At 51.5% G+C, this 27,209-nt stretch overlaps 2 protein-coding genes across 2 annotated transcripts; one reads left to right on the top strand and one right to left on the bottom strand.

Moving 5' to 3' along the window:
* Window positions 1-4,231: 4,231 nt before the first annotated feature.
* LOC311614841 (uncharacterized protein CXorf49 homolog) lies at window positions 4,232-8,023 on the top strand (the record flags this gene model as incomplete). The annotated part of the gene is made up of 6 exons (XM_084869961.1): window positions 4,232-5,431; window positions 6,083-6,215; window positions 6,751-6,827; window positions 7,105-7,150; window positions 7,760-7,801; window positions 7,908-8,023. The coding sequence occupies 5 exons, from the start codon at window positions 4,232-4,234 to the stop codon at window positions 7,798-7,800; spliced, it is 1,497 nt and encodes a 498-aa protein (XP_084726087.1). The 3' UTR covers window position 7,801; window positions 7,908-8,023.
* A 14,729-nt stretch (window positions 8,024-22,752) lies between these two features.
* LOC311614840 (uncharacterized protein CXorf49 homolog) lies at window positions 22,753-26,546 on the bottom strand (the record flags this gene model as incomplete). The annotated part of the gene is made up of 6 exons (XM_084869960.1): window positions 22,753-22,868; window positions 22,975-23,016; window positions 23,626-23,671; window positions 23,949-24,025; window positions 24,561-24,693; window positions 25,347-26,546. 5 exons carry the CDS (start codon window positions 26,544-26,546, stop codon window positions 22,976-22,978), a joined length of 1,497 nt encoding a protein of 498 aa, XP_084726086.1. The 3' UTR covers window positions 22,753-22,868; window position 22,975.
* Window positions 26,547-27,209: the final 663 nt, after the last annotated feature.

Below are 27,209 nucleotides of genomic sequence, written 5' to 3'. Positions count from 1 at the left end.
TGGGAAGGAGAGAAAAGGCACACTGACCCTTAGAAACTGTGAAGGTGCAGAAAACTGTGCACACGAAAAGGCGCTGGCTTACACCCAGCACGTGGAGAGGGCAGGCCGGGCCAAGTTCACTGCTGGCCAACTCCGGGCATGCGGAGAGGGCGGACAGCTAACGCGAGACTGGCTTTCTTGTTCGGGAGGAAAACAGAATCACCCTATTGCTCTGATAGATGGCCCCAGTCAGGGAGAGGCCAGACTGTCAGGCAGCTGGCAGAGATCTCTCAGAGGTGTGTGAAGCCAGTGGCCATTACTGCAGGACTTGGGGAGGGGCGGACGGGAAAACAAAGCTTGTCTGCACCACCCCAAGACTCCATCCCATCCAAGCTGAGCACAGAAGCTCTCCCAGAGGCTGGCTTTCTCTAAGGAGGGACTGACGGGAATCCAAAGCTTGTCTACGCCTTTACCAAAGAGGTGCATGCGCATGCAACCAATCTTGTGAGAGTCACCATAAACAGGACTTTCCTAAGACGAGACTGACAGGGAACCAAAGCGTGTCTGCGCCACCCCGAGACTCTGCCCCATCCAAGTGGAGTACAAAAGCCCTCCTAGCTGAGACACTGCTGATCTTCACAGCCAATTGGCTTGGAGATCAATGCTTCCCAGTGATACAAATAATAAGCAAGGCTTAACAACAATACTGCACACACAGCCCACAAAGGGCTACACCAAGACTGTCCACCGCAGGTAACTGGGAAGGCTGTGCTACTGGGCTCTACCAGAACACCTAGCACACAAAACTATTTAATCAAATCAGGGAAACAACTAAAATGCAGAGAAGAGGCAGGACACAAAGGAAGGAGATGGAGGGAAAGAAAAGAATGGACATTGAGTTCAAAACTACAGTTATAATGTTTTTCAAAAATTTCCTTAAAAAGGCCGATAAAATAAATGACACCTATGAGGATATGAAAGGAGATCAGCTAGAAATAAAAAGGTATCAACTAGAAATAAAGAAAACATTGTCTGAAATAAAAAATATTAGCCTCCAGCAGAAAAACCTGTTTGCATATGTTCATAGCAGCTTTTCCAGCTGCTCAGGTGACTGTACACGGGGGCTGGACGAATACCCAGGCATATCTAGGACTACTGGACACATGATCTAAGCTGACATTGATCCTGGAGGCCCAAAGTGTCATTGTGGGGGCAGGAGCTGTTTGAGAGGACCTTGTGAGGCATGGTGATAAAAGAAGTTGTGAATAGAGTCTGGTTCACAGTGAGCCGACCTGGTCCTTCGATCAACCCAGTGGTCATCTCTCCAGCCTCCAAGTTGATAATTGCCAATGCTACACTTGGCAGCTGGAGCAATGAATCCCACAGGGTCATTGGTCTGTGGGGTAAGAGCTATCGTGGTGGAAAAGGCTAAGTGAATCCCCTGACACTGGCCTCACCCCAGGCCAAGATAGTAGGTCAAAACCAAAAATCAGGATATTGGTGAGTACAAGGGGGAAGGGCGTTAGCAAAGTTTAGTGACACTATTGAGGACCTACAAAATGCAGGGAAACAGGAGCCACTGGAGCCCGAGGATGAGGAGAGTAGAGGAGGTGTGGAAAAGTTCTAGGATTCTGCCTGGGGGCAGGGGGGAGGAGAGAAGGAAGGAAGATGGGAAGGAAGGAATGGAAATGGCCAGAGGGATGCCTGCGGCTTCCACTAGATGGATAGGTAATGTTTCCTAGGACAGTGGTGGGTACAGGAGATTTTGCTACCTGCTTCCTCGTCCATCTTAGCAGGTGGGAAATAGTGCACCATGTCTTTAAAAGTCATTGGGACAAGTAGGAGAGGGCATTAGCCACACACAGGCAGGGGTTGCGGGGGAGGTGGGGGGGGGGGGGCGCACACCAAGGAGGAGGATCAGAGATTTAGAGTGTACCCAATCTCCCTGCTGCAAAACCTTCTCTATCAGAGCCAGTAAAATTGGGCCTTTGAGAGCCCTCTGGCAAGAGCTGTTCAGACACCCTGGCCTCTCTAGATCAGCCAGAGTAGGATGCAGGAGGGAGAGGCAGCTAGAAAGATAGAGTAGTATGGCTCGACCAGGCATGACTCAGTGGATCAGCATCAACTTATGAACCAGGAGTTCACGGTTAGATTCCTCGTTACGGCACATGCCTGGGTTGCAGGCTCAATCCTGAGTAAGAGGCATGCAAGAGGCAGCGAATCAATGATTCTCATCATTGATGTTTCTATCTCTCCCTGTCCCTTCCTCTCTCTGAAATACACACACACACACACACACACACACACACACACACGAGAGAGAGAGAGAGAGAGAGAGAGAGAGAGAGAGAGAGAGAGAGAGAGAGAGAGAGAGAAGCATGAATGGGAAAGAGAGGAAGAAGGTGTGGAAGAGAGGAGGGCTGTTGGAGTAGGGGTTGTGTGGCAAGCAAGTGGAAATTCCAAAACTTGAGGGCATTATAGAAACCAAGGGAGGGCCAGGGCTGCTCAGCTCAGGGAAGCTGGGAAGCTGGGAAGTAGGCGGTTCGGGAAAATTTGAGAGACAACTGGCTCCCTGGCCTGGCTGCTCACTGGTAAGCGTTGGCTGTGCGTCCTTCCAGACTTTCATAACATGTCTGTAGGTACACATACATGTATTCTCAGACCTTCTATCCGATTGACTAGTTTGAAAAGAAGTTACAAATGTGAATCCAATGCCATTGCTCTGCAGCTTGCTGTGTTCCTTTGAAATCCGTGCATTATTTTGACTGGCGCGTTTTCATCTGCCGGGTGCAAACACTACATTGAATTCATCCATCTCCTTCCTGGTGGGAATTTAGAGTGTTCCCAGTGTTTCCCACCACCGCTGAGCATGTGTCCTAATACACTCCATGTACCAGTGTGTCTCCAGATGTACCCGGCAGAGGTCCATGCCTTGTCATGGAGGGAATGGGCGCTTTTTCATTTTTAAGATTTTCTGCTCCAAAGCAAGGGCTCTGAAGCGGGACTGTCTTGGTTGCGATCCTGCTGCTGATCGCTACAAGCCGAATGACCTTGAGCCAGTGGCTGAACCTCTCAGAGCCTGCTTCCTCACTTGTAAGAGGGCGGTGACAGCGAGTAGTTCCCTCCTAGCATGGTCGGAGGATGTGTTACTCTTTCTCTACAGCGCTCAGGAAAGTGCTAGGCACATAGCAAGTGTGGTGTAAGTTGCTTTTCCTGGATTCCAAAGGGTTCTTGTGTGTTTCCGCACAGGCCGCCGCTTCCCTCCCCCATGCCCGCCCCCCACCTCCAGTACTTCACAGTGGGCCAAGCACGGGCTTGCTCATAACCTCTCCCACCCTTGGGACAGTTAAGCTCGCTGATTGTCGCAGACCTGCTGTGTAAAAATGGATTTATGGTTTGCGTCCGCATCCCCAGGATCAGTAGCATCAGTGACGGTGTGCATCTTCTGGGGTGTGCACTGGCCACGGGAATGCCCTCTTCTTTGAACTGAGTCAGAGTGGGGGCGGGGCTGAGGGAGGGGGGCAAACCCCAGCCGTTTCCACCAAAGCGGCCCAGCAATGAAGCTCCCTGAAGCACCCAGCCACGGGCCAACTTGACCACCCATCATAACGGAAATGGAGTTGCGACGGAGACACACCGCCCGGAAATGCCACGACTTTTGCTCTCTGGGCCTTTATGGAGAAAGCATGTAGACACACTGCTGACCACGCGCTCGAGCATCCATTTCCCTGTAGGGTCCTAAGTCTTGTTGCAGAAGAATGGCTGGTGCTTCACCTCCATCCTGAACTTCCATCCCCACCACCCCTCGGCCCACCCCAGCCAGGCGCATCACCTCCCCGTTTCGTACATGGAGCACGGAGGCTAGGTGCTTTGACCCCAGTGGGACAGTAGGCACGTGGCCAGGGCAGGCGGGACAGGAAGTGACGAAAGGAGCCACCCTAGGCCATGACCACACTCCTCCGCCAGCCCCCACCTGATTGGCTTGCAACCGCCAGAGGCCTTCCACCCTATTGGCGGGGTCGGGGCGGGGGCGGGGCGGGTCTAGAAGGGGTGCGCTGATTGGTGGGGGGACACGCGCCAATGGGAAGGCCTGGGCCTTGATGGCGCCTGGAAGTGGCGCAGTCTCGGAGGCCGCCTCCTGAGCTGCCTGTGGTGGTGGACGCTCTCAGAAGGTCAAGGCCTCGCGCTCCCGCCGCTGCCTGTGCTCAGGGCGACCGTTTTCCCTGAACCTGGGCTGTTGGGACTTGGTGGCATGAGCTCCCCCAGCAAGGACGAGGGGTCTGTTTGGGGAGTGGGGGCCCCCCCGCAGGGCGGGGGGCAGGCCTGTGGACTAGGCCAGACTTTGGGGACGGCCCTGCCGAGCAGCCAGCGCGAGGGCACGTCCCCAGACCTCGAAGGCTTCGAGGAAGAGCGGGAAGTGATGGAAGGGGTGCTTTGGGGTTGCGAAGGCCGACCCGGCTCCCCGGCCGACCTCGACGGGGGCACTCTGGACTATCTGGCCGACGAGGCCGCGATGGCCATCCTGCAGAAGCTGACCGACCGGGATGACCTGGGTGTCCGCAGAAACCCCTCCCCAGAGAGCTGCGACTCTGAGGTGTCCACCCTTTGGGTGGACTCGCAGGCAGGTCTCGGGGGTGGAAGCGCGGGGGCCTATGGTTGGGTGGGATCTCGGCTGCCTTCCACAGCCCGGCTGCCCCTCCGAGAGCCTGGGGGAGGCCGGGCCTGGGGAAGCCGCAAAAGAGGAGCTCAGAATAGGTCAGAGATCACCGTGGGTCGCCAGCTGTCCTTCGCAGAAGGCCTGGTGGGCTCGCCTTCCGACTCCGAATCATCAGATGACTTCAGCGAGCTGCAACTGCTGAGGTTCAGCCTCCGTGGCAAGGGGGTGGGCCAGGCCAAACCCAGGGGCCTGCAGGGCACACCCAGACACTCGAGTGCCCACGTCAGGGAGACATTCCTTCGTGTGCCAGGCTCCTTCCTGCCCTCCGCTCCCCAACACCTGGCTTCCGTTGGGGTGAGCCAGGCTGTTGGAGAGCCGGATGTGTCCTGCAGGAAACCCCAAAGTGTGGTCTGGGGGAAGGAGGGGAGCAGGCCCAGCTACGTGCCAGGCGCTGCTGCTGCTGCTGCAGGCGGCCTGCCCCAGGTCACTCCTGCAAGGAAAGTGGCCCAGGAGAAGAAATTCCCAGGGGGGGCCTCCAGAGTTGCCCCCCAGGGTATCTTCCCTCCCTGGGGGCAGAGAGTCTCAGCCACTGCCTTGGAGCCAACCACCTTCCCCCCAGTCTCTGGGGTGCCGCTGCTCGGGAGGGGAAAGGGGTATTCCTTGGGTCCCGTGGGAACCAAACAGCCCAAGCACTCCAGCACCGGGCAGAAGTCTGGGGCCAGGAGGAAGAAGGGGTCCCTACCGGTGTTGGTAGAAGAAAAGGAACTGGAGAGAGACCCAAGCCCAGAAGTCCAAGTGAGTATGAGGCCATGGTCCTCCCCACTCCCCACCCAGCCCTGCACTTCTCTGGGCATGCTCCCTCTGTCCCTCCTCTGGGCTTGTCATCAGGCGCCCTGGGTCCTTAGGATGCCAGAACAGGTCTGGGCGGTTTCAGCCAGGGAGCACCCTGAGCTAGCCCTCCATGTGTACTGGGACCATTCTCTGCAACTGGCAAGTTTCCCCGCTGGGCTGGGAGGGAGGGCGGGCTGGGGCATCTGGTTTGGACCCGGGGACCCCTTAAGACTTTGGGCCCCAAAGCTTCAATGTTTAGAACCATTGACTCCCTGACTCCTACTTGCTAGCAGCTCTCTGAGCTGTCCTTGCAGAGGGGTGTGTGTGTGTGTGTGTGTGTGCGCGCGTGCGCCCGCGTGCGTGGGAGGGGGGGTGGGGGGCTGCTTTCTCAGCACCCCCCTATTCTCTCTAGCTCAGTCTGGCCTCCTGACCAGGGCTGATCGAGGGCGAAAGTGCTCATGTGGTCTGCCTAGGAACTGCCTTCCCTATTCCCTGCCTCACCCCAGCCCTTACAAACACACACACACACACACACACACACACACACACGCTGTGCCCACACACAAGCACGCGCACACATCCCAATTCCGAATAAGTGAGAACTTTTTATTTTAGCCTCTGACACACAGTCCAGAATGCAGCAGTGGCGACGGCAACAGCAACAGCAGAGCCGCCGGGGCTCCAGGACAAGCATGGCCCTGGGCCCCGAGCCAGGGAGAAGCCCTGCCCAGAGGGCCCACACCCTGCAGTGAGTCCCCTGGGTCTGCTGGGAGTGGAGGGGGGAGAGACCAAGGACGGAACCCTCCTGCTCTGGCTCCACCAGGGGCTCAGCCCTGCTCCATGCCTCCCTGCCTGCCCAGACAGCTTCTCCCACAGGAAATAGGGTGTCTGGGCAGGGCAGGGCTCAAGGCACTTCATCCTGTGCATGGGCTTTGTGCGCAGGGGTGGTTCGTGGCCCTGACCCAAACTGCCACACCAGACACACACTTTCAGCGGAACAGGGCCTCTTCCGATAGGTCTTGTTGGGCCACAGGGGCTGGTTTTGCCTGCAGCTCTGCGAGCATCCAACCAAGAGCCACACACAGTGTTGGAGACCACAGCCCTGGGTGGGCTGCCCATGGGGAACAGGGAGGCAGGCCCACAGAGAAGGGTGGAGCTGCTGGGCAGAGCAGGGGCAACTTGCTGCCAGCAGAGGGGGGTGCTGCCTCACGTTAGACCCAGCTAAGCCCTTCCCGCCTCCCTGGGAGCTTTGGAAGCTGGATTGTGTGTCCTTTCCCTCTCAGGTAACCAGGAGCCACTTGGACGTCCCCCAGCGCAGGAAAGGCAGCAGCAACCGCCTGGAGCAGAGGGTTGTCCTCGGGTAATGCTTCCTCTGGCTCCTAGAAATGCAGTCCCGAGCTGGACTGTGGGATCTGTGTCCAGATTAAAACCGACCTGTGTCCGCCCCCCCTCCCCACACCACCACCACTACCACCGCCTCTGCCGCCACCCCACACCTCAGGGAGGGCATGCACCTTTTCCCACTGAGGAGCCCATGCCGGGCTAGCCCAGGTGGTGGGGCAGGGGTGTCCTTGAGGAGGGGAGAGGAGGCCTGAATATACTAATCATTTCTCTTTCTCTGGTGTCTGCTGGCCTAGTGCCCGGAGCTGCAGAGACGAATATATGACCTTAGACAGCAACTAGGTAAGAGGAAACTCTGGTAGGGGCAGGGGCAGGGGCAAGGGCAGGGCCAGAGTTTGGCGCCTTAGCATGGGGCTGGGGCTGGGGCAGGCTGCAGGTACAGGCGGCCTCACAGGGCCCAACATTCCTGTGGGGAAGAGAACCCAGCAGGCCTGGTCCTGGAGCCTACTGTGCATGTACAGCTAGGTGTGTGGACAAAGAGGAAAGAAAGTGTGGTGGGAACTACAAGCACTCTTTGCCAAGGAGAACCAGTCCTAGAGATCTTCTCTTAGGACGGATGTCTAGAGATGCCTCCTTCATTCTCCCTTCAACTACTGCTTGCTATGGCTTCTGTGGGTCTTGTTTGTTTGACAGATTCTGAGTGGTTCTGATATGCCCCAAAGCTTTCATGCTGGCACACTTTGTCCTGTTTGGAAAACATTTCCACACTTAATTCCAGTGGTGAGTGAGTGAGTGAGTGAGTGAGTTAGTCAGGCCCAGGGTTCCTTGGGTAGGAACTAGAGGTAGAGGGGGTTTCAGGTTGCAGGGCTAGGCGCTTCCCCACAGGGACAGGGGGTCGGGCTTCTCTATCCCTCCCTCTGGAGTGCCTGCTTATGCCTCTCTCTGTTTCAGCGGCCATGCGGTCCCTGGCTGACAAGTTCCAGAACCTGTGATGTGAGTGTTGCACACACCATACCCCTGCCCACAGCCGTGGCTGTTGAGGAGGGCTGTGGGCTGGCCCTGGCTTGGAGCTCCTCCCCGACTCTGCTCTGTTGGACAGGTGGAACCCAGCATCTCGGTGCAAGAGGAGAGCCGCCCCGGAGCTGTGGCCAAGCTGGTTCCCTCCTGTTCCACAGCAGCCAAGGCATCCTCTCCCCTCCCTTTGCCTCCTCCGCACCCCATTTCTCCGCAGCTTCACATTAAAGTCCCTCTCAGATTCTGTGGCCTCACCCTGGCCGGTCTGGCTCAGTTGGTTGGTTGAGCATTGTCCCGTGCACCAAACGGTCACAGGTTTGATTCCAGGTCAGGGCACGTACCCAGGTTGTGGGCTTGCAGCCAATTGATGTTTCTCTCTCACATCCATCTTCCTATCTCTCTCTCTCTCACTCTCTCTCTCTTTCATCAATAAAAGCCTGTTTGTTAAAAGACAAAAAACACAAACCTCTGTGGTCTCTCTTGGGGGGCGGGCGGGGAGACAGGTGGAAGAGGGAAGGAAGGGGGGGAGGCCTTGGAGCTGCTCCATCTCAGAGCTTCTTCCAGAACAATACCTCTGGCATTCTGTGGTGGGCCTTCTGCCTGTGGGCAGTCTGCGCCAGCCTCTGATAGGATCCTTGCAGTCAGACCACCAGACTGCCCCGGGTTTGGGCTCTGCCTGGATCTACCTGACCACACTAGCTTCTCTCCCCTTTGCCCTGCAGGCCCTCTTCGAGTGTTCTAATCCCCTCCACGTTTGGGGTCTCATGCCATTCATTGCCCATTTCCCCTCCCCTTCAGCAGGAACACAGGACCCCCTTCCAGAGCTTAGTCCCTCTTTCCCACAGTCATTGGGTCCCCTCCTAACTACCCTGCTTTGCTGTCTGAACACCCTTGGTCTCCTCATGGCTTTCCGTAGGCGGCCTTCCCTGCACCTCTACTCCAGCAGCTGTTAAAGAGCACACTTGAGCTCATCTTCCCCCTTCCCAGGCCCAGACCTCTCTGTAGAGTCCTTCCCTCCTGCTGGTGCCACCTCGCGCACATGGAAAACTCACCCAGCAACCCCTCTTTAGCTCTCACCTTTGACGCTCCACTCAGTTCTCCCTCCTTTGTTTCAGTAGAGCGGTGGAGGCAGAAGCCACAGCCCAGGGAATTGTGGATCACAGGGGAAGGTGCGGGAATACAGGGGGAAAGACAGGGAATGAGTGTTGTGGTGGCTACGGGCCAACCTGGGGAAACTGCCTAGCAGAGGGTTCACTGCCTGCCTGCCCTAGCCCTCTCATGGCCCTCCTCCGTCCGGTTTCTATGGCGAGGATGGTTAATTAGTCTCAGTGTGTTACGTGGTCCCCTTCAAATACTATATTAGACCAGCCCAACACACATGTTCTCCTGAAAGTGGCAGTTCTGCAGCCCCGCCACCCCCCCCCCCCGCCCCAACGTCCCTCTCTGCCCCGCGCAGTCTCCCCTACTGTTTTGGCAGGTCACACAAGGTTGAGTCTCAAGCTCTGTGTTCCCTTCCCCCTTCACTGACTGCTGGGAACTGGTTCCTTCCCTAAGCCAGGGCCTGCCTGGGCTGTGCGGGCCTGGGACTCAGAGGGGCACAGACTTGTGTTTGAGTGAGTTGAGGGTTGGTTCTGCCAGTCTCCATTCCCTCAGAGACCGGTGTTAATACCCGCATGGCGGGGGCAATGGTGGATAGAACATTTGAGGTTGGGGAAGGGGATCTGGTTTGGAATAAAATTAATCGGAGATAATGTCTCTTGATGTGGTTCAGGCAGTAAAGGTAGTAGTAGAGACCGTGGGATTGAGTGAGCCAAAGCAAGGGTGGGATCTACTTTTTCCAAGGGACATTGTTAAATTCCAGACACGTTGGGTGGGGGAGGAGGAGGATTGTGGGGCTGGGGATGATGAGGAAGTCACCAACTCCAAGGCAGGGCGTCCAGACACCCGAAATGTGGGAGTTGCTGGAGGTGGCTCTGGATCCTACTCTGGATCCTATGGTGTCTGACAAAGGTGCATGGATGGAGTGAGAATGCAGAGGACAGGCCCAGACAGGTCTCATCCTAGGGGCAGGGAGCTCACCGGGGCATGGGCAGGATGGGCGCAGTGAAGATGGGAAGTAAAAGAGTGATGATGGCGCCTGGGAAATAGGGCAGACTCGGTTCTACCATTCTTCCTCCATATTCTCACCCTGCCTCCATTCCGGGCCCTGTGGCATGAGCTCAGGTGGACAGACCATCACATATGGGATGGGACAAGCACAGCCCTCAGAGCCAGAAAAGAACGTTCCTGGGACTTCATCCTTCCACTTCAAACCCCTTGCATGAGAAGGGGTCTTGGTTGTTTAGGCTATGGCTGTGACCCTGACCCAAGTGGTTATTTCTCAGTGGGGTGACATGCTGTCTGAGTTTGGAAGAGACTTTCCAGCTGGGCTTTCGGCCCACATAGACATACATGGGGGCAGGTTGTGATGGCGGCTAGTCCAGCACCAGCACTGCCCCAGGAGCCCTTGGGTTCTCATCGCCAGAGAGAGGAAGGGGACAAGTGCATTGAAGGGGTTGTGGGAGGCAGGAACACCACCCGAGGTGGCTAGCTTTGCCAGCCTCCCTTCCCTCCTCTGACCACACAACCTTCCTCTTTCATTTAGAGACCAAATGTAGCACAATAATGCTGCTGTAAACTTTCACACTGCAGGCCCTGGCCCAGTGCCTTCCAGTTCCAGAGCGGGGAGGGTGGGCAGGAGGTTGTGGGGGGTAGGGGAGGGGGGAGGCAGGACTGGGATAGGGAGGGTGGGGGAGAAGTGGCAGTTACTGAGGCATAGATTATGGAAACACTTCGGGGCCCCAGGAAAAGCGACCTACTCTCAAGGCTGGGAGGCAGTGGTGGCTGGCCTGGAGAGTCCTAGTTCGCAGCCTGCCTCCTTCTGGTACTGGCCTAGTCTGCTACTGGCTGACCCCCACTTCCCCACTTCCCCACTTTCATCTCTCATCACCATTACCATCAGCACCACCAGGACCAGCCAACAGCTCTTTCAGACTCTGCAAGGATTGGCACACACAGGGGATGTAGTAGGAGGTGAGCACTGGATAGGGAGCTGAGAGTGGTGGGCAGAGCAGTGGTGCCAGAAGATGTCCACGTCCTAATTCCTGGAATTGGCTGATATTTCACTTTGCCTGGTAATGCGGAGGGATGGTTAAGGTTACATGGGAGGAGTGGTTAAGGTTACAGGTGGTTAAGGTTACAGGCTGCTACTCAGCCGACTGAGGGGCCCAGACTCTCCCTGTGCATTTGCTGGGTCTGGCCGGCCCACCTGGGCTGCCAGGGTGGCCATGTTGATTGTACCTGCCTGATCCCAGGGGGCACCATGAGCACCACTGCAGGGTGCTGCATGCCCCTGTGCTTGCGCAATGTTTCCATCCTGCTAACAACTCAGATGAAGATGGGGAACATGCCAGCAGGCCTGGACCCTCCTTTTGCTCCAGGACAAGCATGTCCCCATCCCTGGTCCTCCTAAGGTAACTAATGTCCTCATAATTGTTCTCGATAACCATTCACTTCCTTTTAAAGGATAACATTCAGTATTTAATAAATAACCCTTCCAAAGTTATAAAAGATAAATAGCATGAAATCAAATATTATGTATATTTGTAAAATACACTCTGCATATAAACATGGTGATGACAGACCTATACTCAAAAAATTATGATATTGAAGGAAGAAACTAAAGAAGATATAAATAAATGGTAACATACACTGTACTCATGCATATGAAGAATTATCATTCTTAAAATGTCCATACTCCCCACCCTGGGTTGTTTGGCACTGTTCTTTAGAGTGGCTTTCCATTTTCCAAAAGGTTGCTTGTTCAAACTATGTATGGCGCATATATAGTTTGAGAGTTTGATTCCTAATGGGGTCACATGTGGGTCGCAACTGATGGATGTTTCTCTCATACATCAATGTTTCTCTCTCAAATGAGTAAAACATATCCTCGGGTGAGGATTAAATACAATTAATTAATTAAAAATGTCCATACTCCCCAAAGCAATCTATAGATTCAAGGCAATTCATGTTAAATTACCAATTCTGTTTTTCGCAGAGCTAGGACAAATAAACAAAAATAAATTATATGGAATGAGGAAAGACCACATATAGTCAAAATAGTCTTGAGAAAGAATAACAAAGTTACAGGTATCACACTACCTAATAAACTATACTAAGAGGCAATAGCAATCAAAATAGCAAGGTACTAGCATAAAAACAGATACAGAGATCAATGGAACAAAATAGAGACCCCAGTGATATGATCAATTAATCTATGACAAAGACGGCAATAATCTACAGTGTGTTAAATATAGTCTCTTCAATAAGTAGTGTTTGGAAAATATAACTGATAATTATAAAAATATGAAACTAGACCACCTTCTTACACACCATATGTAAGAGTAAACTTAAAATGTATTACATACTTAAAACCATAAAACTTATAGAGGAAAACATAGGCAGTAAACTCTCTAACATTTCTCTTAGCAATATTTTTTCTGATATAACTCCTGGCAAAGGGAAACAAAAGAAAATATAAACAAATGGTACTACATCAAACTAAAAATTTAGCTGGGGGTGGTGGTGGTGTGGTGGTGTGGTGGCTCCCAAGATGGCTGCAGAGTAGTTGAAAGCTCTGTTCACACACTCCCAACTCCAGACTGGTCATGCAGCTAAACTGTAGAACAATCAGCTTGAAAAAACAGTTGACGTGTGGTTGATCTGAAATACTGAAAGCAGGTAACACAGAGGAAAGACATAAGGAGAGATGGAGAGTGTGATCCTCTTAGTGTATGTGTGTGGCTGGGAAGCTGGAGGGATATTCCAGCAGCAGAACCCCTGCCTCCTGGGAGTGTGGGGGTCTCAGCACCATGTATGAGCCCCAATTCAGAGCAACAGAGAAAAGAAGGGGAACCTGTGTAGCATCTGTCAGGGGGAATCAATGGGGATTCCATCAGCCTTGGAGATTCAGACTGCAGCATCCCAGTCAATGAACAATGCAAGGTTAATACAATAAAAATAGCAAAGATTAAAGACAAACAGAGAGAAACCAAGATGGCGATATAGGTAAACACCTAAACTGCCTTGCACAACAATTTCAAAACTACAGCTAAAAGATAAAATGTCTATCACCCAGAACCATGGGAAAGCTGGCTGAGTGGAAGTTCAACTAGAAGGAAAGAGAAAAGAGCATTGAGATGTGCACAAGAGCTGAAAAGCTGAGGTACAGAGGCGTGCAAATTGGGCTGGGCGTGCTGCTTCTTTCAACCAGAAGGGAGACAAGCTCCCAATTACTCTGAACTCAAGTTTTTGGGGGAGATGCTGGACTGTCCGCTATTGGGTCAGAAAGTAAGGGTGGCTTTCCTGCAGAGGTGTGCCCAATAATCAATGTTTACTGTCCAGGGGTGCGGGACACAGGGACTTGGAAATGTGGAGAAGCAGAGATGGCTGACTGGCAGCCACTGCTATTTGCCATACCTTAGCCTAGTGATGCCCTGAGACTTTACCCTGCACAATCTACAAACCCACCCAAGCTCCACGCAGCAGCTTTTGCATATAATGGCCTGCCCTATAGCAACTTAACATAACAAACTACAGCTCTGGTCAGACAGTTCCAAAACCTCCAAAGACCAAGCAAAGAGAAAACTGTAGTTCTCACTGTAGCTCCTGTTGGGTGGCCTCAGACAGTAGCTGACCTACATTCCATTGGAGATCAGAAGCTACTGTATCTAGTGGTCAGTGTGAGATGACACTAGATTTCAACTACTCATATCCATAAGTGACACATTCAAGAGGCAGAATCAGTGAGCACCAAAGCCCCACTGAAGCAAGTACTGCCCCATAAGTGTGTCTCCACTGCAGCAGTTCTTCCATTATAGACATAGTGGATCCTCACAGCCAATTGGCCTGGAGGTCAATTCCTCCCAGTGACACCAACAACAATCAAGACTTAACTACAACAAGGCTGTACACACAGTCCACAAAGAGTTACAGCAAAAGTGTCCACCTCAGGTAACTGGGAGGCCAACCCACTGGCCCATACAGGACACCTAGCACACAAAGCTACCATACCAACTCAGGGAAGCAGTGAAAATGCAGAGACAAAGAAACATCACAAACAAAAGAAATGGAGGAAAACAAACAACTGGGAACTAGAACTCTCCAGGCCAGCCACCACTGCCTCCCAGCCTTGAGAGTAGGTCGGTTTGCTTGGGGCCTCGATGTGTTTCCATAATCTATGCCTCAGTAACTGCCACTTCTCCCCCACCCTCCCTATCCCGGTCCTGCCTCCCCCCCACCCCCCACAACCTCCTGCCCACCCTCCCCGCTCTGGAACTGGAAGGCACTGGGCCAGGGCCTGCAGTGTGAAAGTTTACAGCAGCATTATTGTGCTACATTTGGTCTCTAAATGAAAGAGGAAGGTTGTGTGGTCAGAGGAGGGAAGGGAGGCTGGCAAAGCTAGCCACCTCGGGTGGTGTTCCTGCCTCCCACAACCCCTTCAATGCACTTGTCCCCTTCCTCTCTCTGGCGATGAGAACCCAAGGGCTCCTGGGGCAGTGCTGGTGCTGGACTAGCCGCCATCACAACCTGCCCCCATGTATGTCTATGTGGGCAGAAAGCCCAGCTGGAAAGTCTCTTTCAAACTCTGTCACTCATACAGCATGTCACCCCACTGAGAAATAACCACTTGGGTCAGGGTCACAGCCATAGCCTAAACAACCAAGACCCCTTGTAGAGGGCCATATGGGAAGACACTTGGACATTCTTTAGATTGTTGCTGACTGGGCCGGGATATTGACAGAATTATGTCAGTTGCACTCCCGGAGATGTTCTTAGTTCCTGGCTTGTGTTTGTCCAGGAAGAAGGAGTGGGTGGGACCTGGGCTTTCCCAGGCTCCTTGTTTTCCTGTGACGCCCCTTGTTGGATTGGAGTATAAATAGATGTGATTCGTGGCTTAGGAGGTCGTCAGTCTGTCTCTCCAGCAGATGAGGTCAGCAGCCCTCCCAGAGATAGATTAAAATCTATCTCTGTGTCTTCTCTCTTTATTTCTATTATTTCTCAATCCCTCGGCACCTCCACTTAGAACCGGTTCGTTCATATCTCTTTCCGTGCGGGACGCAGAAAGGGGAGATCCCCGCCATCAGGCCCCCTGCATTCTGGCGCCCAACGTGGGGCGTGGGCGAAAGAGGCAACAAGAGGTAAGGCAAGGGATTGCTCCCAAGAATTGCTTGAGGGAGTGTATTGTTGTGAAAGTGAATTAGCTGGAGTAAAACATGGGTGATCCTTATAAATGCTTTAAACTACGCTCATGGCTCAAAGAGATTCTGTTAAGCATAGTTAGATTCTTGATTTCTTTCTTAAGGTTTGTTGATTAAACCTGGGAAAAGGCTAGAAAGCAGTTGCGTGACCAATACTCAGCAGAAAGTCCAGAGACTTTTGATTCAGCACAGGAGAGTTTAAGAATGTTTAAGTTGGGTGCAGCCACAACCTTACAGCCTGGAGTGGAAGGGTGCGAATCTTTAAGAATATCTGCACCTCCACTGCCTCCAGGTGTAAACTACTTGTAACCAAGTAAAAAAAGATTAAAGGAATTTCTTAGCAACTGCCAATAATTCTTTTATCTAAAAATCTTTTTCTTTCCTTAAAAATAAAAATAAATAAAAATTGAAAAAGTAATAAAATAAAAAACAATAGATACACGACGCCATTCCCAAAAAAAAAGCCACTTTAAGAGGCCTCATATTCGCCATCTTTTTTCCCCCCAGCTAATGACTTAAAACTTTTACAAATTCATAAATGCATCAGGGATTTCTGTGCCCATGTAAAGGGGAAAAATCAGTTTAAAACGAGTGCACATAGTTTTGAACTGGGCTTAACTCTTTGCTAGGTACAGAATAAAAACCCGAGAGGCTATTTTAGCTTTGTAGGTGGTGGAGATGAATACAGGCTAGTTTCCCAAGGTTTTTAAAACAGCTTTTGAAATTTCTGCCCAGAGGCAAGTAAACAACAGAAAGTAGATAGCATGTTTACTATGAATGGCTGAGAGTTTATCTCTTGACTTCCCCAGCAGGAAAATTGTGGCCATTTTGAAATTTAGAGGATGGGCTAGGCCTATCGCTGGAAACTTAACAGAACATGGAAGTTACTAAATCAAATGATAAAAACTCAAATCTAAATTTATTGAATTGTTATAATACTGAAATGTTGATCTAAGTATGCCTAGTATGAGTCCAGAGGATAGAAGTTAGTCTGTTAATTAAATGTGTCTTATATTTTATTTGAAATGTATCTTTAAAAATGTAAAAGTATTATTGATTTGAGAAATGCTAAGTATTTGATTTGCTACCTGAAAAACTTTAAAGTTCTGAAAGTTTAAAGTGTCTTTTTCCCCCCATGATGCCTGAAACAAATCAGTTTCACTAAAAAAGAGATGTTGACAGGAAGCCAGGAAAGCTGGTCAGCAACCTTAATTGCTCTAACCACTCTCCCAGTAAGCTAAGGAAGATGGTAATTCACATTTGAATGGCTACAAACTTCCTCCAAACTCATGTGGCAAAAACAAAAAAACAAAACAAAAAAAAACCCTTTTTTTTTAAGTTGACTCTTAATTATATAAATAAAAAAGTAAAGTTTAAATTTGCCTCATAAAAAATCTAGAGGACAGAATTGAAGCTCTTAATTATGTCTTGTATTTTCTTAGAAATGTAAAGTGTTATTAATCTAGGACATACAAAATATATTTGACTTACCAGCTTTAAAAGTTCAAAATGCAAATTAAATGGGGAGAAATTATATAGTTAAAATGTGTTATCTCTTCTATAATTAGGAATTCAAAATATGTTACTTGTTTGGTCTGATTTAAAAGAAAGAGGATTAATTCATTGATCCAAATAAAATGTAATTGATATTTTCTAAGATAATTTAGGTATATAATATTTAAATCATATATATAAATATATTATATATTTGATCTTTCCAAGAGTATTTCAAGGTTTTTTGAGAATAACTTTTGCATGTTTCATGGGCCCCAAAATGTTCAAAAGTCCGTTTTCTCTTAAAATAAATATTTTTTTAAAATTAAACAGATTGATACTTGAAATCACATGGAAAGCTTTATCAAATAAAAATTAATTAATATATTTTACTTATATACTATATATTAAGTGTTATGAAAGTTTTCGCCTGTAAGAAAGGCAAAAACAATATATTTCTTAAATATAGCCAAAATTTTCAACAGCAGTAGAATTTCAAGAAAGACAAAAAGGCCTCATGCAGCCTGCATTTTTTAATTGGCTGTAGCTGGGACACTGTTTATGCTTTTGGATCAGACCAATAAAGTATCAAACTTATAAGTTTTACTGAATAAGTTTCTTTGCCTTTTTTTAAATTAAAGATACCTACTTAAGTTACTTTATAAATTAGCTTTTATGATATAATCAATGTCATATAAATTAAGTTACACTAGAAGCCAATGTTTTATAAGTAATTGAATCCTAACTTTATGTAGCCGCCTGCATTTTTAATTAAGCTAGAGGCAGGGCAACATTTGTGGCTTATGAATTCAGAAGTAAATTTGCTTTATTTTTAAAATGAAGATGCCTACTTTAATTACTTAAATGAATTAGAATTAGATTATCAAATTATAATCAAGGTTTTCAGCTAAATGAAAAGCCAATAATTTTATAAACAATTCTAATAAAGACCAGAAACAGCTAGTGATTGCTTTATCAAATAAAAATTAATGTTACATATACATATATTTCAAATTTTATGAAGGTTTTGGCCTCTTTAGAAGGGCAAAAAGAAGTAACTAAATATTTCTTCCAGCTTGAAATTGAATTATCATGGATTAAAGCAAAGAATATCCTTACATGATATTATTCTATAATGTCATTATAATTTTTGATATTTTATAACAGCATATTGTACATTTATCCCAAACAAACTTATAAACTAATTCTTCGAATGTTTGACAGCAATTTTAAAAAGCACATGAAAGGATTTAATCCCTTCCACTGTGTGGAAGGTCCCTTGGGAAGGCACTTAAGCATTCTATATTGGCCCTTCTTGCTCTTTTTGCCAAGAGGGACCCTCTTGTCACAATCCAATTGCCCACAGCTGTTGCCTAAGTTTTCAGCTAATGCTGAGGTTGAAGCCTCATGGTGGCTGGTACCATGGATCTGTCTCTTGCCCAGTGGCGTGAGCTGTGCCCTCCCTGGAGAAGATACCTGGGTTCCCCAAGACATGTGATCAATACCAGGGCCCCGCCAGTAGGCAAGGGGATCCCAAGGCAGGTGGTGGGCATGGAGACCATAGGGGCATAAGCTACCAAGGAGACAGAACCTCACCTCACATCACCCTGCTTGGCCCCGGAGGATGGCTGGTTAGCCAATGACAGGTAAGATTTCTCAAGGGAGGGACAACCTAAGACAGGCACAGCCGCAGGGGGCCATCAGGAGAGAATTTGGGGGTCAACAGAGGTGGGGCACAGATCCTCATCCCCCCAACATTGCAGGGGCTTGAACCTTCGCCCCTTCTGAGGGAGGTCTCCTGCCCCATGGCTGCTTTGCGCTTCCCATGCCCAGCTCAGATCGGGACCCAGGCAACTGACGGAGACTTTTCCAGCTCAGATCAGGACCTGGGCAACAGAGAGGTGGCTGATATATTTAAATCCAGTCTACCACCAGGAATGCCTAGAACTTTCGAAGGATGCAAATAATTCTTTCCATTAATATTTACAGGGTAAACTAAGATTGTTGTTAGGGTATTAAATTTGACAGTAAAATAGTCAAGTTTTCAGATTAATTTAATTAGATAAATAAGTGAATATTCAAGAACATTTCATTGTACAAAAAGCTGTTTCTAAAGTATTAACTAAAATTTCTATTGGTAGTTCATTTCATGGTAAAATTGCTTAACATGTAATGGACCTAAAAGCAGTCATATTTTTGTGCAAAAAAATTTAAAAATTTGAAGACTGCATTATAAAATTTTCCCAAAAAGCCTCCTAATAATTAAATAAATCAAAAAGGGGGGGATAGTGGGAAAATATTATGTAAGGAAACATATCCAGAAAATTTTTTCTTTAAAAACTAATTTTCATTTGTAATGAGCAGGACGAAAAACACACATGTCAGAATAAGCCAGAGGAAAATAGTTTGAGGAAAAAATCAAAAGGATCCCAAGTCTAATTTATAGAAAAGATTTCTTTATTAACCTTTGGTAGAGAATATGTTAATATTTCCAGAAAACTCTAAGACTGTATGGATTCCTGCAACAACAGATCTCAGAGAGGACCTCATAGGGCTGTTCCAGCCACAGAATAAGTAGGAGCTCACAAGAACAGAGGAGAAATAGTCCAGAAATAAAGATAGTGAAGATGCCTTGCCATGATAGCAGTCAGCACCTGTGCAATGCTGAAGGTTGCCCAGGACCAAGGGCAAGAAGAAGGAGCAATGCAGCCAATTCGGGTGCCGGAGCATTACATCCGTCACCACAATGGACTCAGAGAAGCTCCTGTGTCCCTTCACCCAAAAAGACTGAGAGTTGCCCATTGACAGCAAAGCAGAAGGAGAAGAAAACTGAAAGCTACGCAAAGGACTGTGGTGCTAACATGGAGTCATCTGAAGAAGTTAAAGACTGAAGTGGAAGCTACTTCTCATGCTAGCATCTGTTAGCTTCCAGTCTTCTGCAAAGTCTTGCGCAGCCAAGTCCAAAGACTCTGAGTAAATATACACCAGCAGCAAAAGAGAATTTCTTTCATTTGGTAGCTAAAAATGCCTCACACAACGAACTTAATTCGTTCCAGGAGCAAGCTTGTTATGCGAAAAGTTCGTTATGTGAAACGCGTTTTCCCATAACAATACATGTTAAAAAATAATTCGTTCTGTAGCATAAAATATGCTAAGATGACATTAAAAAAATATGCTAAGATGACATATTTTTATTTAGATACATCTAAAAACATATTTTTTTAAAAAAAAAACACACATTTTTTTAATTTTAAGACAGACTAAGTAGAGTCTACCGAATCTTGCACATCTTCATCCATTTTCTGCTTTTTGGCCAATGGTTTCATGAAAAACCTGTCCAAAGTTCGCTGTGTGAGGCGTTCGTTATGCGAGGCACCACTGTATGTCCATAGTTCTGATTTCTCATGCTGTTTTCTTATTATTTAATAGCCAGAGTTTTGCTCTTGACATTCAAGTTTTGAAAATGATAACATGTATGTAGTTTAGTTTTGCATTGGCATTATTTTCAATTGTTTTAATTTAGAGTTTTATTCTTAATGTTTACATCTTAAAAAAGAAAGAGTGAGATGTAGAGGGCCAAATGGGAAGACACCTGGACATTCTTTAAATTGTTGCTGACTGGGCCCGGGATATTGGCAGAATCATGTCAGTTGCACTCCCACCCTGGGAGTGCGGAGATGTTCTTAGTTCCTGGCTTGCGTTTGTCCAGGAGGAAGGAGTGGGTGGAACCTGGGCTCTCCCAGGCTCCTTGTTTTCCTGTGAAACCCCTTGTTGGATTGAAGTATAAATATATGTGCTGCGTGGCTTAGGAGGTCGTCAGTCTGTCTCTCCAGCAGAGGAAGTCAGCGGCCCTCCCAGCTCCTAGCTTAAAATCTATCTCTGTGTCTTCTCTCTTTATTTCTATTATTTCTCAATCCCTCAGCACCTCCACTTAGAATCAGTTAGTTCATATCTCTTTCCGTGCGGGACACGGAAAAGGGAGATCTCCGCCATCAGGACCCCGCAATCCCTTCTCAAGCAAGGGGTTTGAAGTGGAAGGATGAAGTCCCAGGAACGTTCTTTTCTGGCTCTGAGGGCTGTGCTTGTCCCATCCCATATGTGATGGTCTGTCCACCTGAGCTCATGCCACAGGGCCCGGAATGGAGGCAGGGTGAGAATATGGAGGAAGAATGGTAGAACCGAGTCTGCCCTATTTCCCAGGCGCCATCATCACTCTATTACTTCCCATCTTCACTGCGCCCATCCTGCCCATGCCCCGGTGAGCTCCCTGCCCCTAGGATGAGACCTGTCTGGGCCAGTCCTCTGCATTCTCACTCCATCCATGCACCTTTGTCAGACACCATAGGATCCAGAGTAGGATCCAGAGCCACCTCCAGCAACTCCCACATTTCGGGTGTCTGGACGCCCTGCCTTGGAGTTGGTGACTTCCTCATCATCCCCAGCCCCACAATCCTCCTCCTCCCCCACCCAACGTGTCTGGAATTTAACAATGTCCCTTGGAAAAAGTAGATCCCACCCTTGCTTTGGCTCACTCAATCCCACGGTCTCTACTACTACCTTTACTGCCTGAACCACATCAAGAGACATTATCTCCGATTAATTTTATTCCAAACCAGATCCCCTTCCCCAACCTCAAATGTTCTATCCACCATTGCCCCCGCCATGCGGGTATTAACACCGGTCTCTGAGGGAATGGAGACTGGCAGAACCAACCCTCAACTCACTCAAACACAAGTCTGTGCCCCTCTGAGTCCCAGGCCCGCACAGCCCAGGCAGGCCCTGGCTTAGGGAAGGAACCAGTTCCCAGCAGTCAGTGAAGGGGGAAGGGAACACAGAGCTTGAGACTCAACCTTGTGTGACCTGCCAAAACAGTAGGGGAGACTGCGCGGGGCAGAGAGGGACGTTGGGGCGGGGGGGGGGGGGGTGGCGGGGCTGCAGAACTGCCACTTTCAGGAGAACATGTGTGTTGGGCTGGTCTAATATAGTATTTGAAGGGGACCACGTAACACACTGAGACTAATTAACCATCCTCGCCATAGAAACCGGACGGAGGAGGGCCATGAGAGGGCTAGGGCAGGCAGGCAGTGAACCCTCTGCTAGGCAGTTTCCCCAGGTTGGCCCGTAGCCACCACAACACTCATTCCCTGTCTTTCCCCCTGTATTCCCGCACCTTCCCCTGTGATCCACAATTCCCTGGGCTGTGGCTTCTGCCTCCACCGCTCTACTGAAACAAAGGAGGGAGAACTGAGTGGAGCGTCAAAGGTGAGAGCTAAAGAGGGGTTGCTGGGTGAGTTTTCCATGTGCGCGAGGTGGCACCAGCAGGAGGGAAGGACTCTACAGAGAGGTCTGGGCCTGGGAAGGGGGAAGATGAGCTCAAGTGTGCTCTTTAACAGCTGCTGGAGTAGAGGTGCAGGGAAGGCCGCCTACGGAAAGCCATGAGGAGACCAAGGGTGTTCAGACAGCAAAGCAGGGTAGTTAGGAGGGGACCCAATGACTGTGGGAAAGAGGGACTAAGCTCTGGAAGGGGGTCCTGTGTTCCTGCTGAAGGGGAGGGGAAATGGGCAATGAATGGCATGAGACCCCAAACGTGGAGGGGATTAGAACACTCGAAGAGGGCCTGCAGGGCAAAGGGGAGAGAAGCTAGTGTGGTCAGGTAGATCCAGGCAGAGCCCAAACCCGGGGCAGTCTGGTGGTCTGACTGCAAGGATCCTATCAGAGGCTGGCGCAGACTGCCCACAGGCAGAAGGCCCACCACAGAATGCCAGAGGTATTGTTCTGGAAGAAGCTCTGAGATGGAGCAGCTCCAAGGCCTCCCCCCCTTCCTTCCCTCTTCCACCTGTCTCCCCGCCCGCCCCCCAAGAGAGACCACAGAGGTTTGTGTTTTTTGTCTTTTAACAAACAGGCTTTTATTGATGAAAGAGAGAGAGAGTGAGAGAGAGAGAGATAGGAAGATGGATGTGAGAGAGAAACATCAATTGGCTGCAAGCCCACAACCTGGGTACGTGCCCTGACCTGGAATCAAACCTGTGACCGTTTGGTGCACGGGACAATGCTCAACCAACCAACTGAGCCAGACCGGCCAGGGTGAGGCCACAGAATCTGAGAGGGACTTTAATGTGAAGCTGCGGAGAAATGGGGTGCGGAGGAGGCAAAGGGAGGGGAGAGGATGCCTTGGCTGCTGTGGAACAGGAGGGAACCAGCTTGGCCACAGCTCCGGGGCGGCTCTCCTCTTGCACCGAGATGCTGGGTTCCACCTGTCCAACAGAGCAGAGTCGGGGAGGAGCTCCAAGCCAGGGCCAGCCCACAGCCCTCCTCAACAGCCACGGCTGTGGGCAGGGGTATGGTGTGTGCAACACTCACATCACAGGTTCTGGAACTTGTCAGCCAGGGACCGCATGGCCGCTGAAACAGAGAGAGGCATAAGCAGGCACTCCAGAGGGAGGGATAGAGAAGCCCGACCCCCTGTCCCTGTGGGGAAGCGCCTAGCCCTGCAACCTGAAACCCCCTCTACCTCTAGTTCCTACCCAAGGAACCCTGGGCCTGACTAACTCACTCACTCACTCACTCACTCACCACTGGAATTAAGTGTGGAAATGTTTTCCAAACAGGACAAAGTGTGCCAGCATGAAAGCTTTGGGGCATATCAGAACCACTCAGAATCTGTCAAACAAACAAGACCCACAGAAGCCATAGCAAGCAGTAGTTGAAGGGAGAATGAAGGAGGCATCTCTAGACATCCGTCCTAAGAGAAGATCTCTAGGACTGGTTCTCCTTGGCAAAGAGTGCTTGTAGTTCCCACCACACTTTCTTTCCTCTTTGTCCACACACCTAGCTGTACATGCACAGTAGGCTCCAGGACCAGGCCTGCTGGGTTCTCTTCCCCACAGGAATGTTGGGCCCTGTGAGGCCGCCTGTACCTGCAGCCTGCCCCAGCCCCAGCCCCATGCTAAGGCGCCAAACTCTGGCCCTGCCCTTGCCCCTGCCCCTGCCCCTACCAGAGTTTCCTCTTACCTAGTTGCTGTCTAAGGTCATATATTCGTCTCTGCAGCTCCGGGCACTAGGCCAGCAGACACCAGAGAAAGAGAAATGATTAGTATATTCAGGCCTCCTCTCCCCTCCTCAAGGACACCCCTGCCCCACCACCTGGGCTAGCCCGGCATGGGCTCCTCAGTGGGAAAAGGTGCATGCCCTCCCTGAGGTGTGGGGTGGCGGCAGAGGCGGTGGTAGTGGTGGTGGTGTGGGGAGGGGGGGCGGACACAGGTCGGTTTTAATCTGGACACAGATCCCACAGTCCAGCTCGGGACTGCATTTCTAGGAGCCAGAGGAAGCATTACCCGAGGACAACCCTCTGCTCCAGGCGGTTGCTGCTGCCTTTCCTGCGCTGGGGGACGTCCAAGTGGCTCCTGGTTACCTGAGAGGGAAAGGACACACAATCCAGCTTCCAAAGCTCCCAGGGAGGCGGGAAGGGCTTAGCTGGGTCTAACGTGAGGCAGCACCCCCCTCTGCTGGCAGCAAGTTGCCCCTGCTCTGCCCAGCAGCTCCACCCTTCTCTGTGGGCCTGCCTCCCTGTTCCCCATGGGCAGCCCACCCAGGGCTGTGGTCTCCAACACTGTGTGTGGCTCTTGGTTGGATGCTCGCAGAGCTGCAGGCAAAACCAGCCCCTGTGGCCCAACAAGACCTATCGGAAGAGGCCCTGTTCCGCTGAAAGTGTGTGTCTGGTGTGGCAGTTTGGGTCAGGGCCACGAACCACCCCTGCGCACAAAGCCCATGCACAGGATGAAGTGCCTTGAGCCCTGCCCTGCCCAGACACCCTATTTCCTGTGGGAGAAGCTGTCTGGGCAGGCAGGGAGGCATGGAGCAGGGCTGAGCCCCTGGTGGAGCCAGAGCAGGAGGGTTCCGTCCTTGGTCTCTCCCCCCTCCACTCCCAGCAGACCCAGGGGACTCACTGCAGGGTGTGGGCCCTCTGGGCAGGGCTTCTCCCTGGCTCGGGGCCCAGGGCCATGCTTGTCCTGGAGCCCCGGCGGCTCTGCTGTTGCTGTTGCCGTCGCCACTGCTGCATTCTGGACTGTGTGTCAGAGGCTAAAATAAAAAGTTCTCACTTATTCGGAATTGGGATGTGTGCGCGTGCTTGTGTGTGGGCACAGCGTGTGTGTGTGTGTGTGTGTGTGTGTGTGTGTGTGTTTGTAAGGGCTGGGGTGAGGCAGGGAATAGGGAAGGCAGTTCCTAGGCAGACCACATGAGCACTTTCGCCCTCGATCAGCCCTGGTCAGGAGGCCAGACTGAGCTAGAGAGAATAGGGGGGTGCTGAGAAAGCAGCCCCCCACCCCCCCTCCCACGCACGCGGGCGCACGCGCGCACACACACACACACACACACACCCCTCTGCAAGGACAGCTCAGAGAGCTGCTAGCAAGTAGGAGTCAGGGAGTCAATGGTTCTAAACATTGAAGCTTTGGGGCCCAAAGTCTTAAGGGGTCCCCGGGTCCAAACCAGATGCCCCAGCCCGCCCTCCCTCCCAGCCCAGCGGGGAAACTTGCCAGTTGCAGAGAATGGTCCCAGTACACATGGAGGGCTAGCTCAGGGTGCTCCCTGGCTGAAACCGCCCAGACCTGTTCTGGCATCCTAAGGACCCAGGGCGCCTGATGACAAGCCCAGAGGAGGGACAGAGGGAGCATGCCCAGAGAAGTGCAGGGCTGGGTGGGGAGTGGGGAGGACCATGGCCTCATACTCACTTGGACTTCTGGGCTTGGGTCTCTCTCCAGTTCCTTTTCTTCTACCAACACCGGTAGGGACCCCTTCTTCCTCCTGGCCCCAGACTTCTGCCCGGTGCTGGAGTGCTTGGGCTGTTTGGTTCCCACGGGACCCAAGGAATACCCCTTTCCCCTCCCGAGCAGCGGCACCCCAGAGACTGGGGGGAAGGTGGTTGGCTCCAAGGCAGTGGCTGAGACTCTCTGCCCCCAGGGAGGGAAGATACCCTGGGGGGCAACTCTGGAGGCCCCCCCTGGGAATTTCTTCTCCTGGGCCACTTTCCTTGCAGGAGTGACCTGGGGCAGGCCGCCTGCAGCAGCAGCAGCAGCGCCTGGCACGTAGCTGGGCCTGCTCCCCTCCTTCCCCCAGACCACACTTTGGGGTTTCCTGCAGGACACATCCGGCTCTCCAACAGCCTGGCTCACCCCAACGGAAGCCAGGTGTTGGGGAGCGGAGGGCAGGAAGGAGCCTGGCACACGAAGGAATGTCTCCCTGACGTGGGCACTCGAGTGTCTGGGTGTGCCCTGCAGGCCCCTGGGTTTGGCCTGGCCCACCCCCTTGCCACGGAGGCTGAACCTCAGCAGTTGCAGCTCGCTGAAGTCATCTGATGATTCGGAGTCGGAAGGCGAGCCCACCAGGCCTTCTGCGAAGGACAGCTGGCGACCCACGGTGATCTCTGACCTATTCTGAGCTCCTCTTTTGCGGCTTCCCCAGGCCCGGCCTCCCCCAGGCTCTCGGAGGGGCAGCCGGGCTGTGGAAGGCAGCCGAGATCCCACCCAACCATAGGCCCCCGCGCTTCCACCCCCGAGACCTGCCTGCGAGTCCACCCAAAGGGTGGACACCTCAGAGTCGCAGCTCTCTGGGGAGGGGTTTCTGCGGACACCCAGGTCATCCCGGTCGGTCAGCTTCTGCAGGATGGCCATCGCGGCCTCGTCGGCCAGATAGTCCAGAGTGCCCCCGTCGAGGTCGGCCGGGGAGCCGGGTCGGCCTTCGCAACCCCAAAGCACCCCTTCCATCACTTCCCGCTCTTCCTCGAAGCCTTCGAGGTCTGGGGACGTGCCCTCGCGCTGGCTGCTCGGCAGGGCTGTCCCCAAAGTCTGGCCTAGTCCACAGGCCTGCCCCCCGCCCTGCGGGGGGGCCCCCACTCCCCAAACAGACCCCTCGTCCTTGCTGGGGGAGCTCATGCCACCAAGTCCCAACAGCCCAGGTTCAGGGAAAACGGTCGCCCTGAGCACAGGCAGCGGCGGGAGCGCGAGGCCTTGACCTTCTGAGAGCGTCCACCACCACAGGCAGCTCAGGAGGCGGCCTCCGAGACTGCGCCACTTCCAGGCGCCATCAAGGCCCAGGCCTTCCCATTGGCGCGTGTCCCCCCACCAATCAGCGCACCCCTTCTAGACCCGCCCCGCCCCCGCCCCGACCCCGCCAATAGGGTGGAAGGCCTCTGGCGGTTGCAAGCCAATCAGGTGGGGGCTGGCGGAGGAGTGTGGTCATGGCCTAGGGTGGCTCCTTTCGTCACTTCCTGTCCCGCCTGCCCTGGCCACGTGCCTACTGTCCCACTGGGGTCAAAGCACCTAGCCTCCGTGCTCCATGTACGAAACGGGGAGGTGATGCGCCTGGCTGGGGTGGGCCGAGGGGTGGTGGGGATGGAAGTTCAGGATGGAGGTGAAGCACCAGCCATTCTTCTGCAACAAGACTTAGGACCCTACAGGGAAATGGATGCTCGAGCGCGTGGTCAGCAGTGTGTCTACATGCTTTCTCCATAAAGGCCCAGAGAGCAAAAGTCGTGGCATTTCCGGGCGGTGTGTCTCCGTCGCAACTCCATTTCCGTTATGATGGGTGGTCAAGTT

This window comes from Pipistrellus hanaki, assembly GCF_964339955.1.
Source record: "Pipistrellus hanaki genome assembly, chromosome: X".
NCBI lineage: Eukaryota > Metazoa > Chordata > Mammalia > Chiroptera > Vespertilionidae > Pipistrellus > Pipistrellus hanaki.
This window is presented reverse-complemented; position numbering and strand designations above follow the sequence as displayed.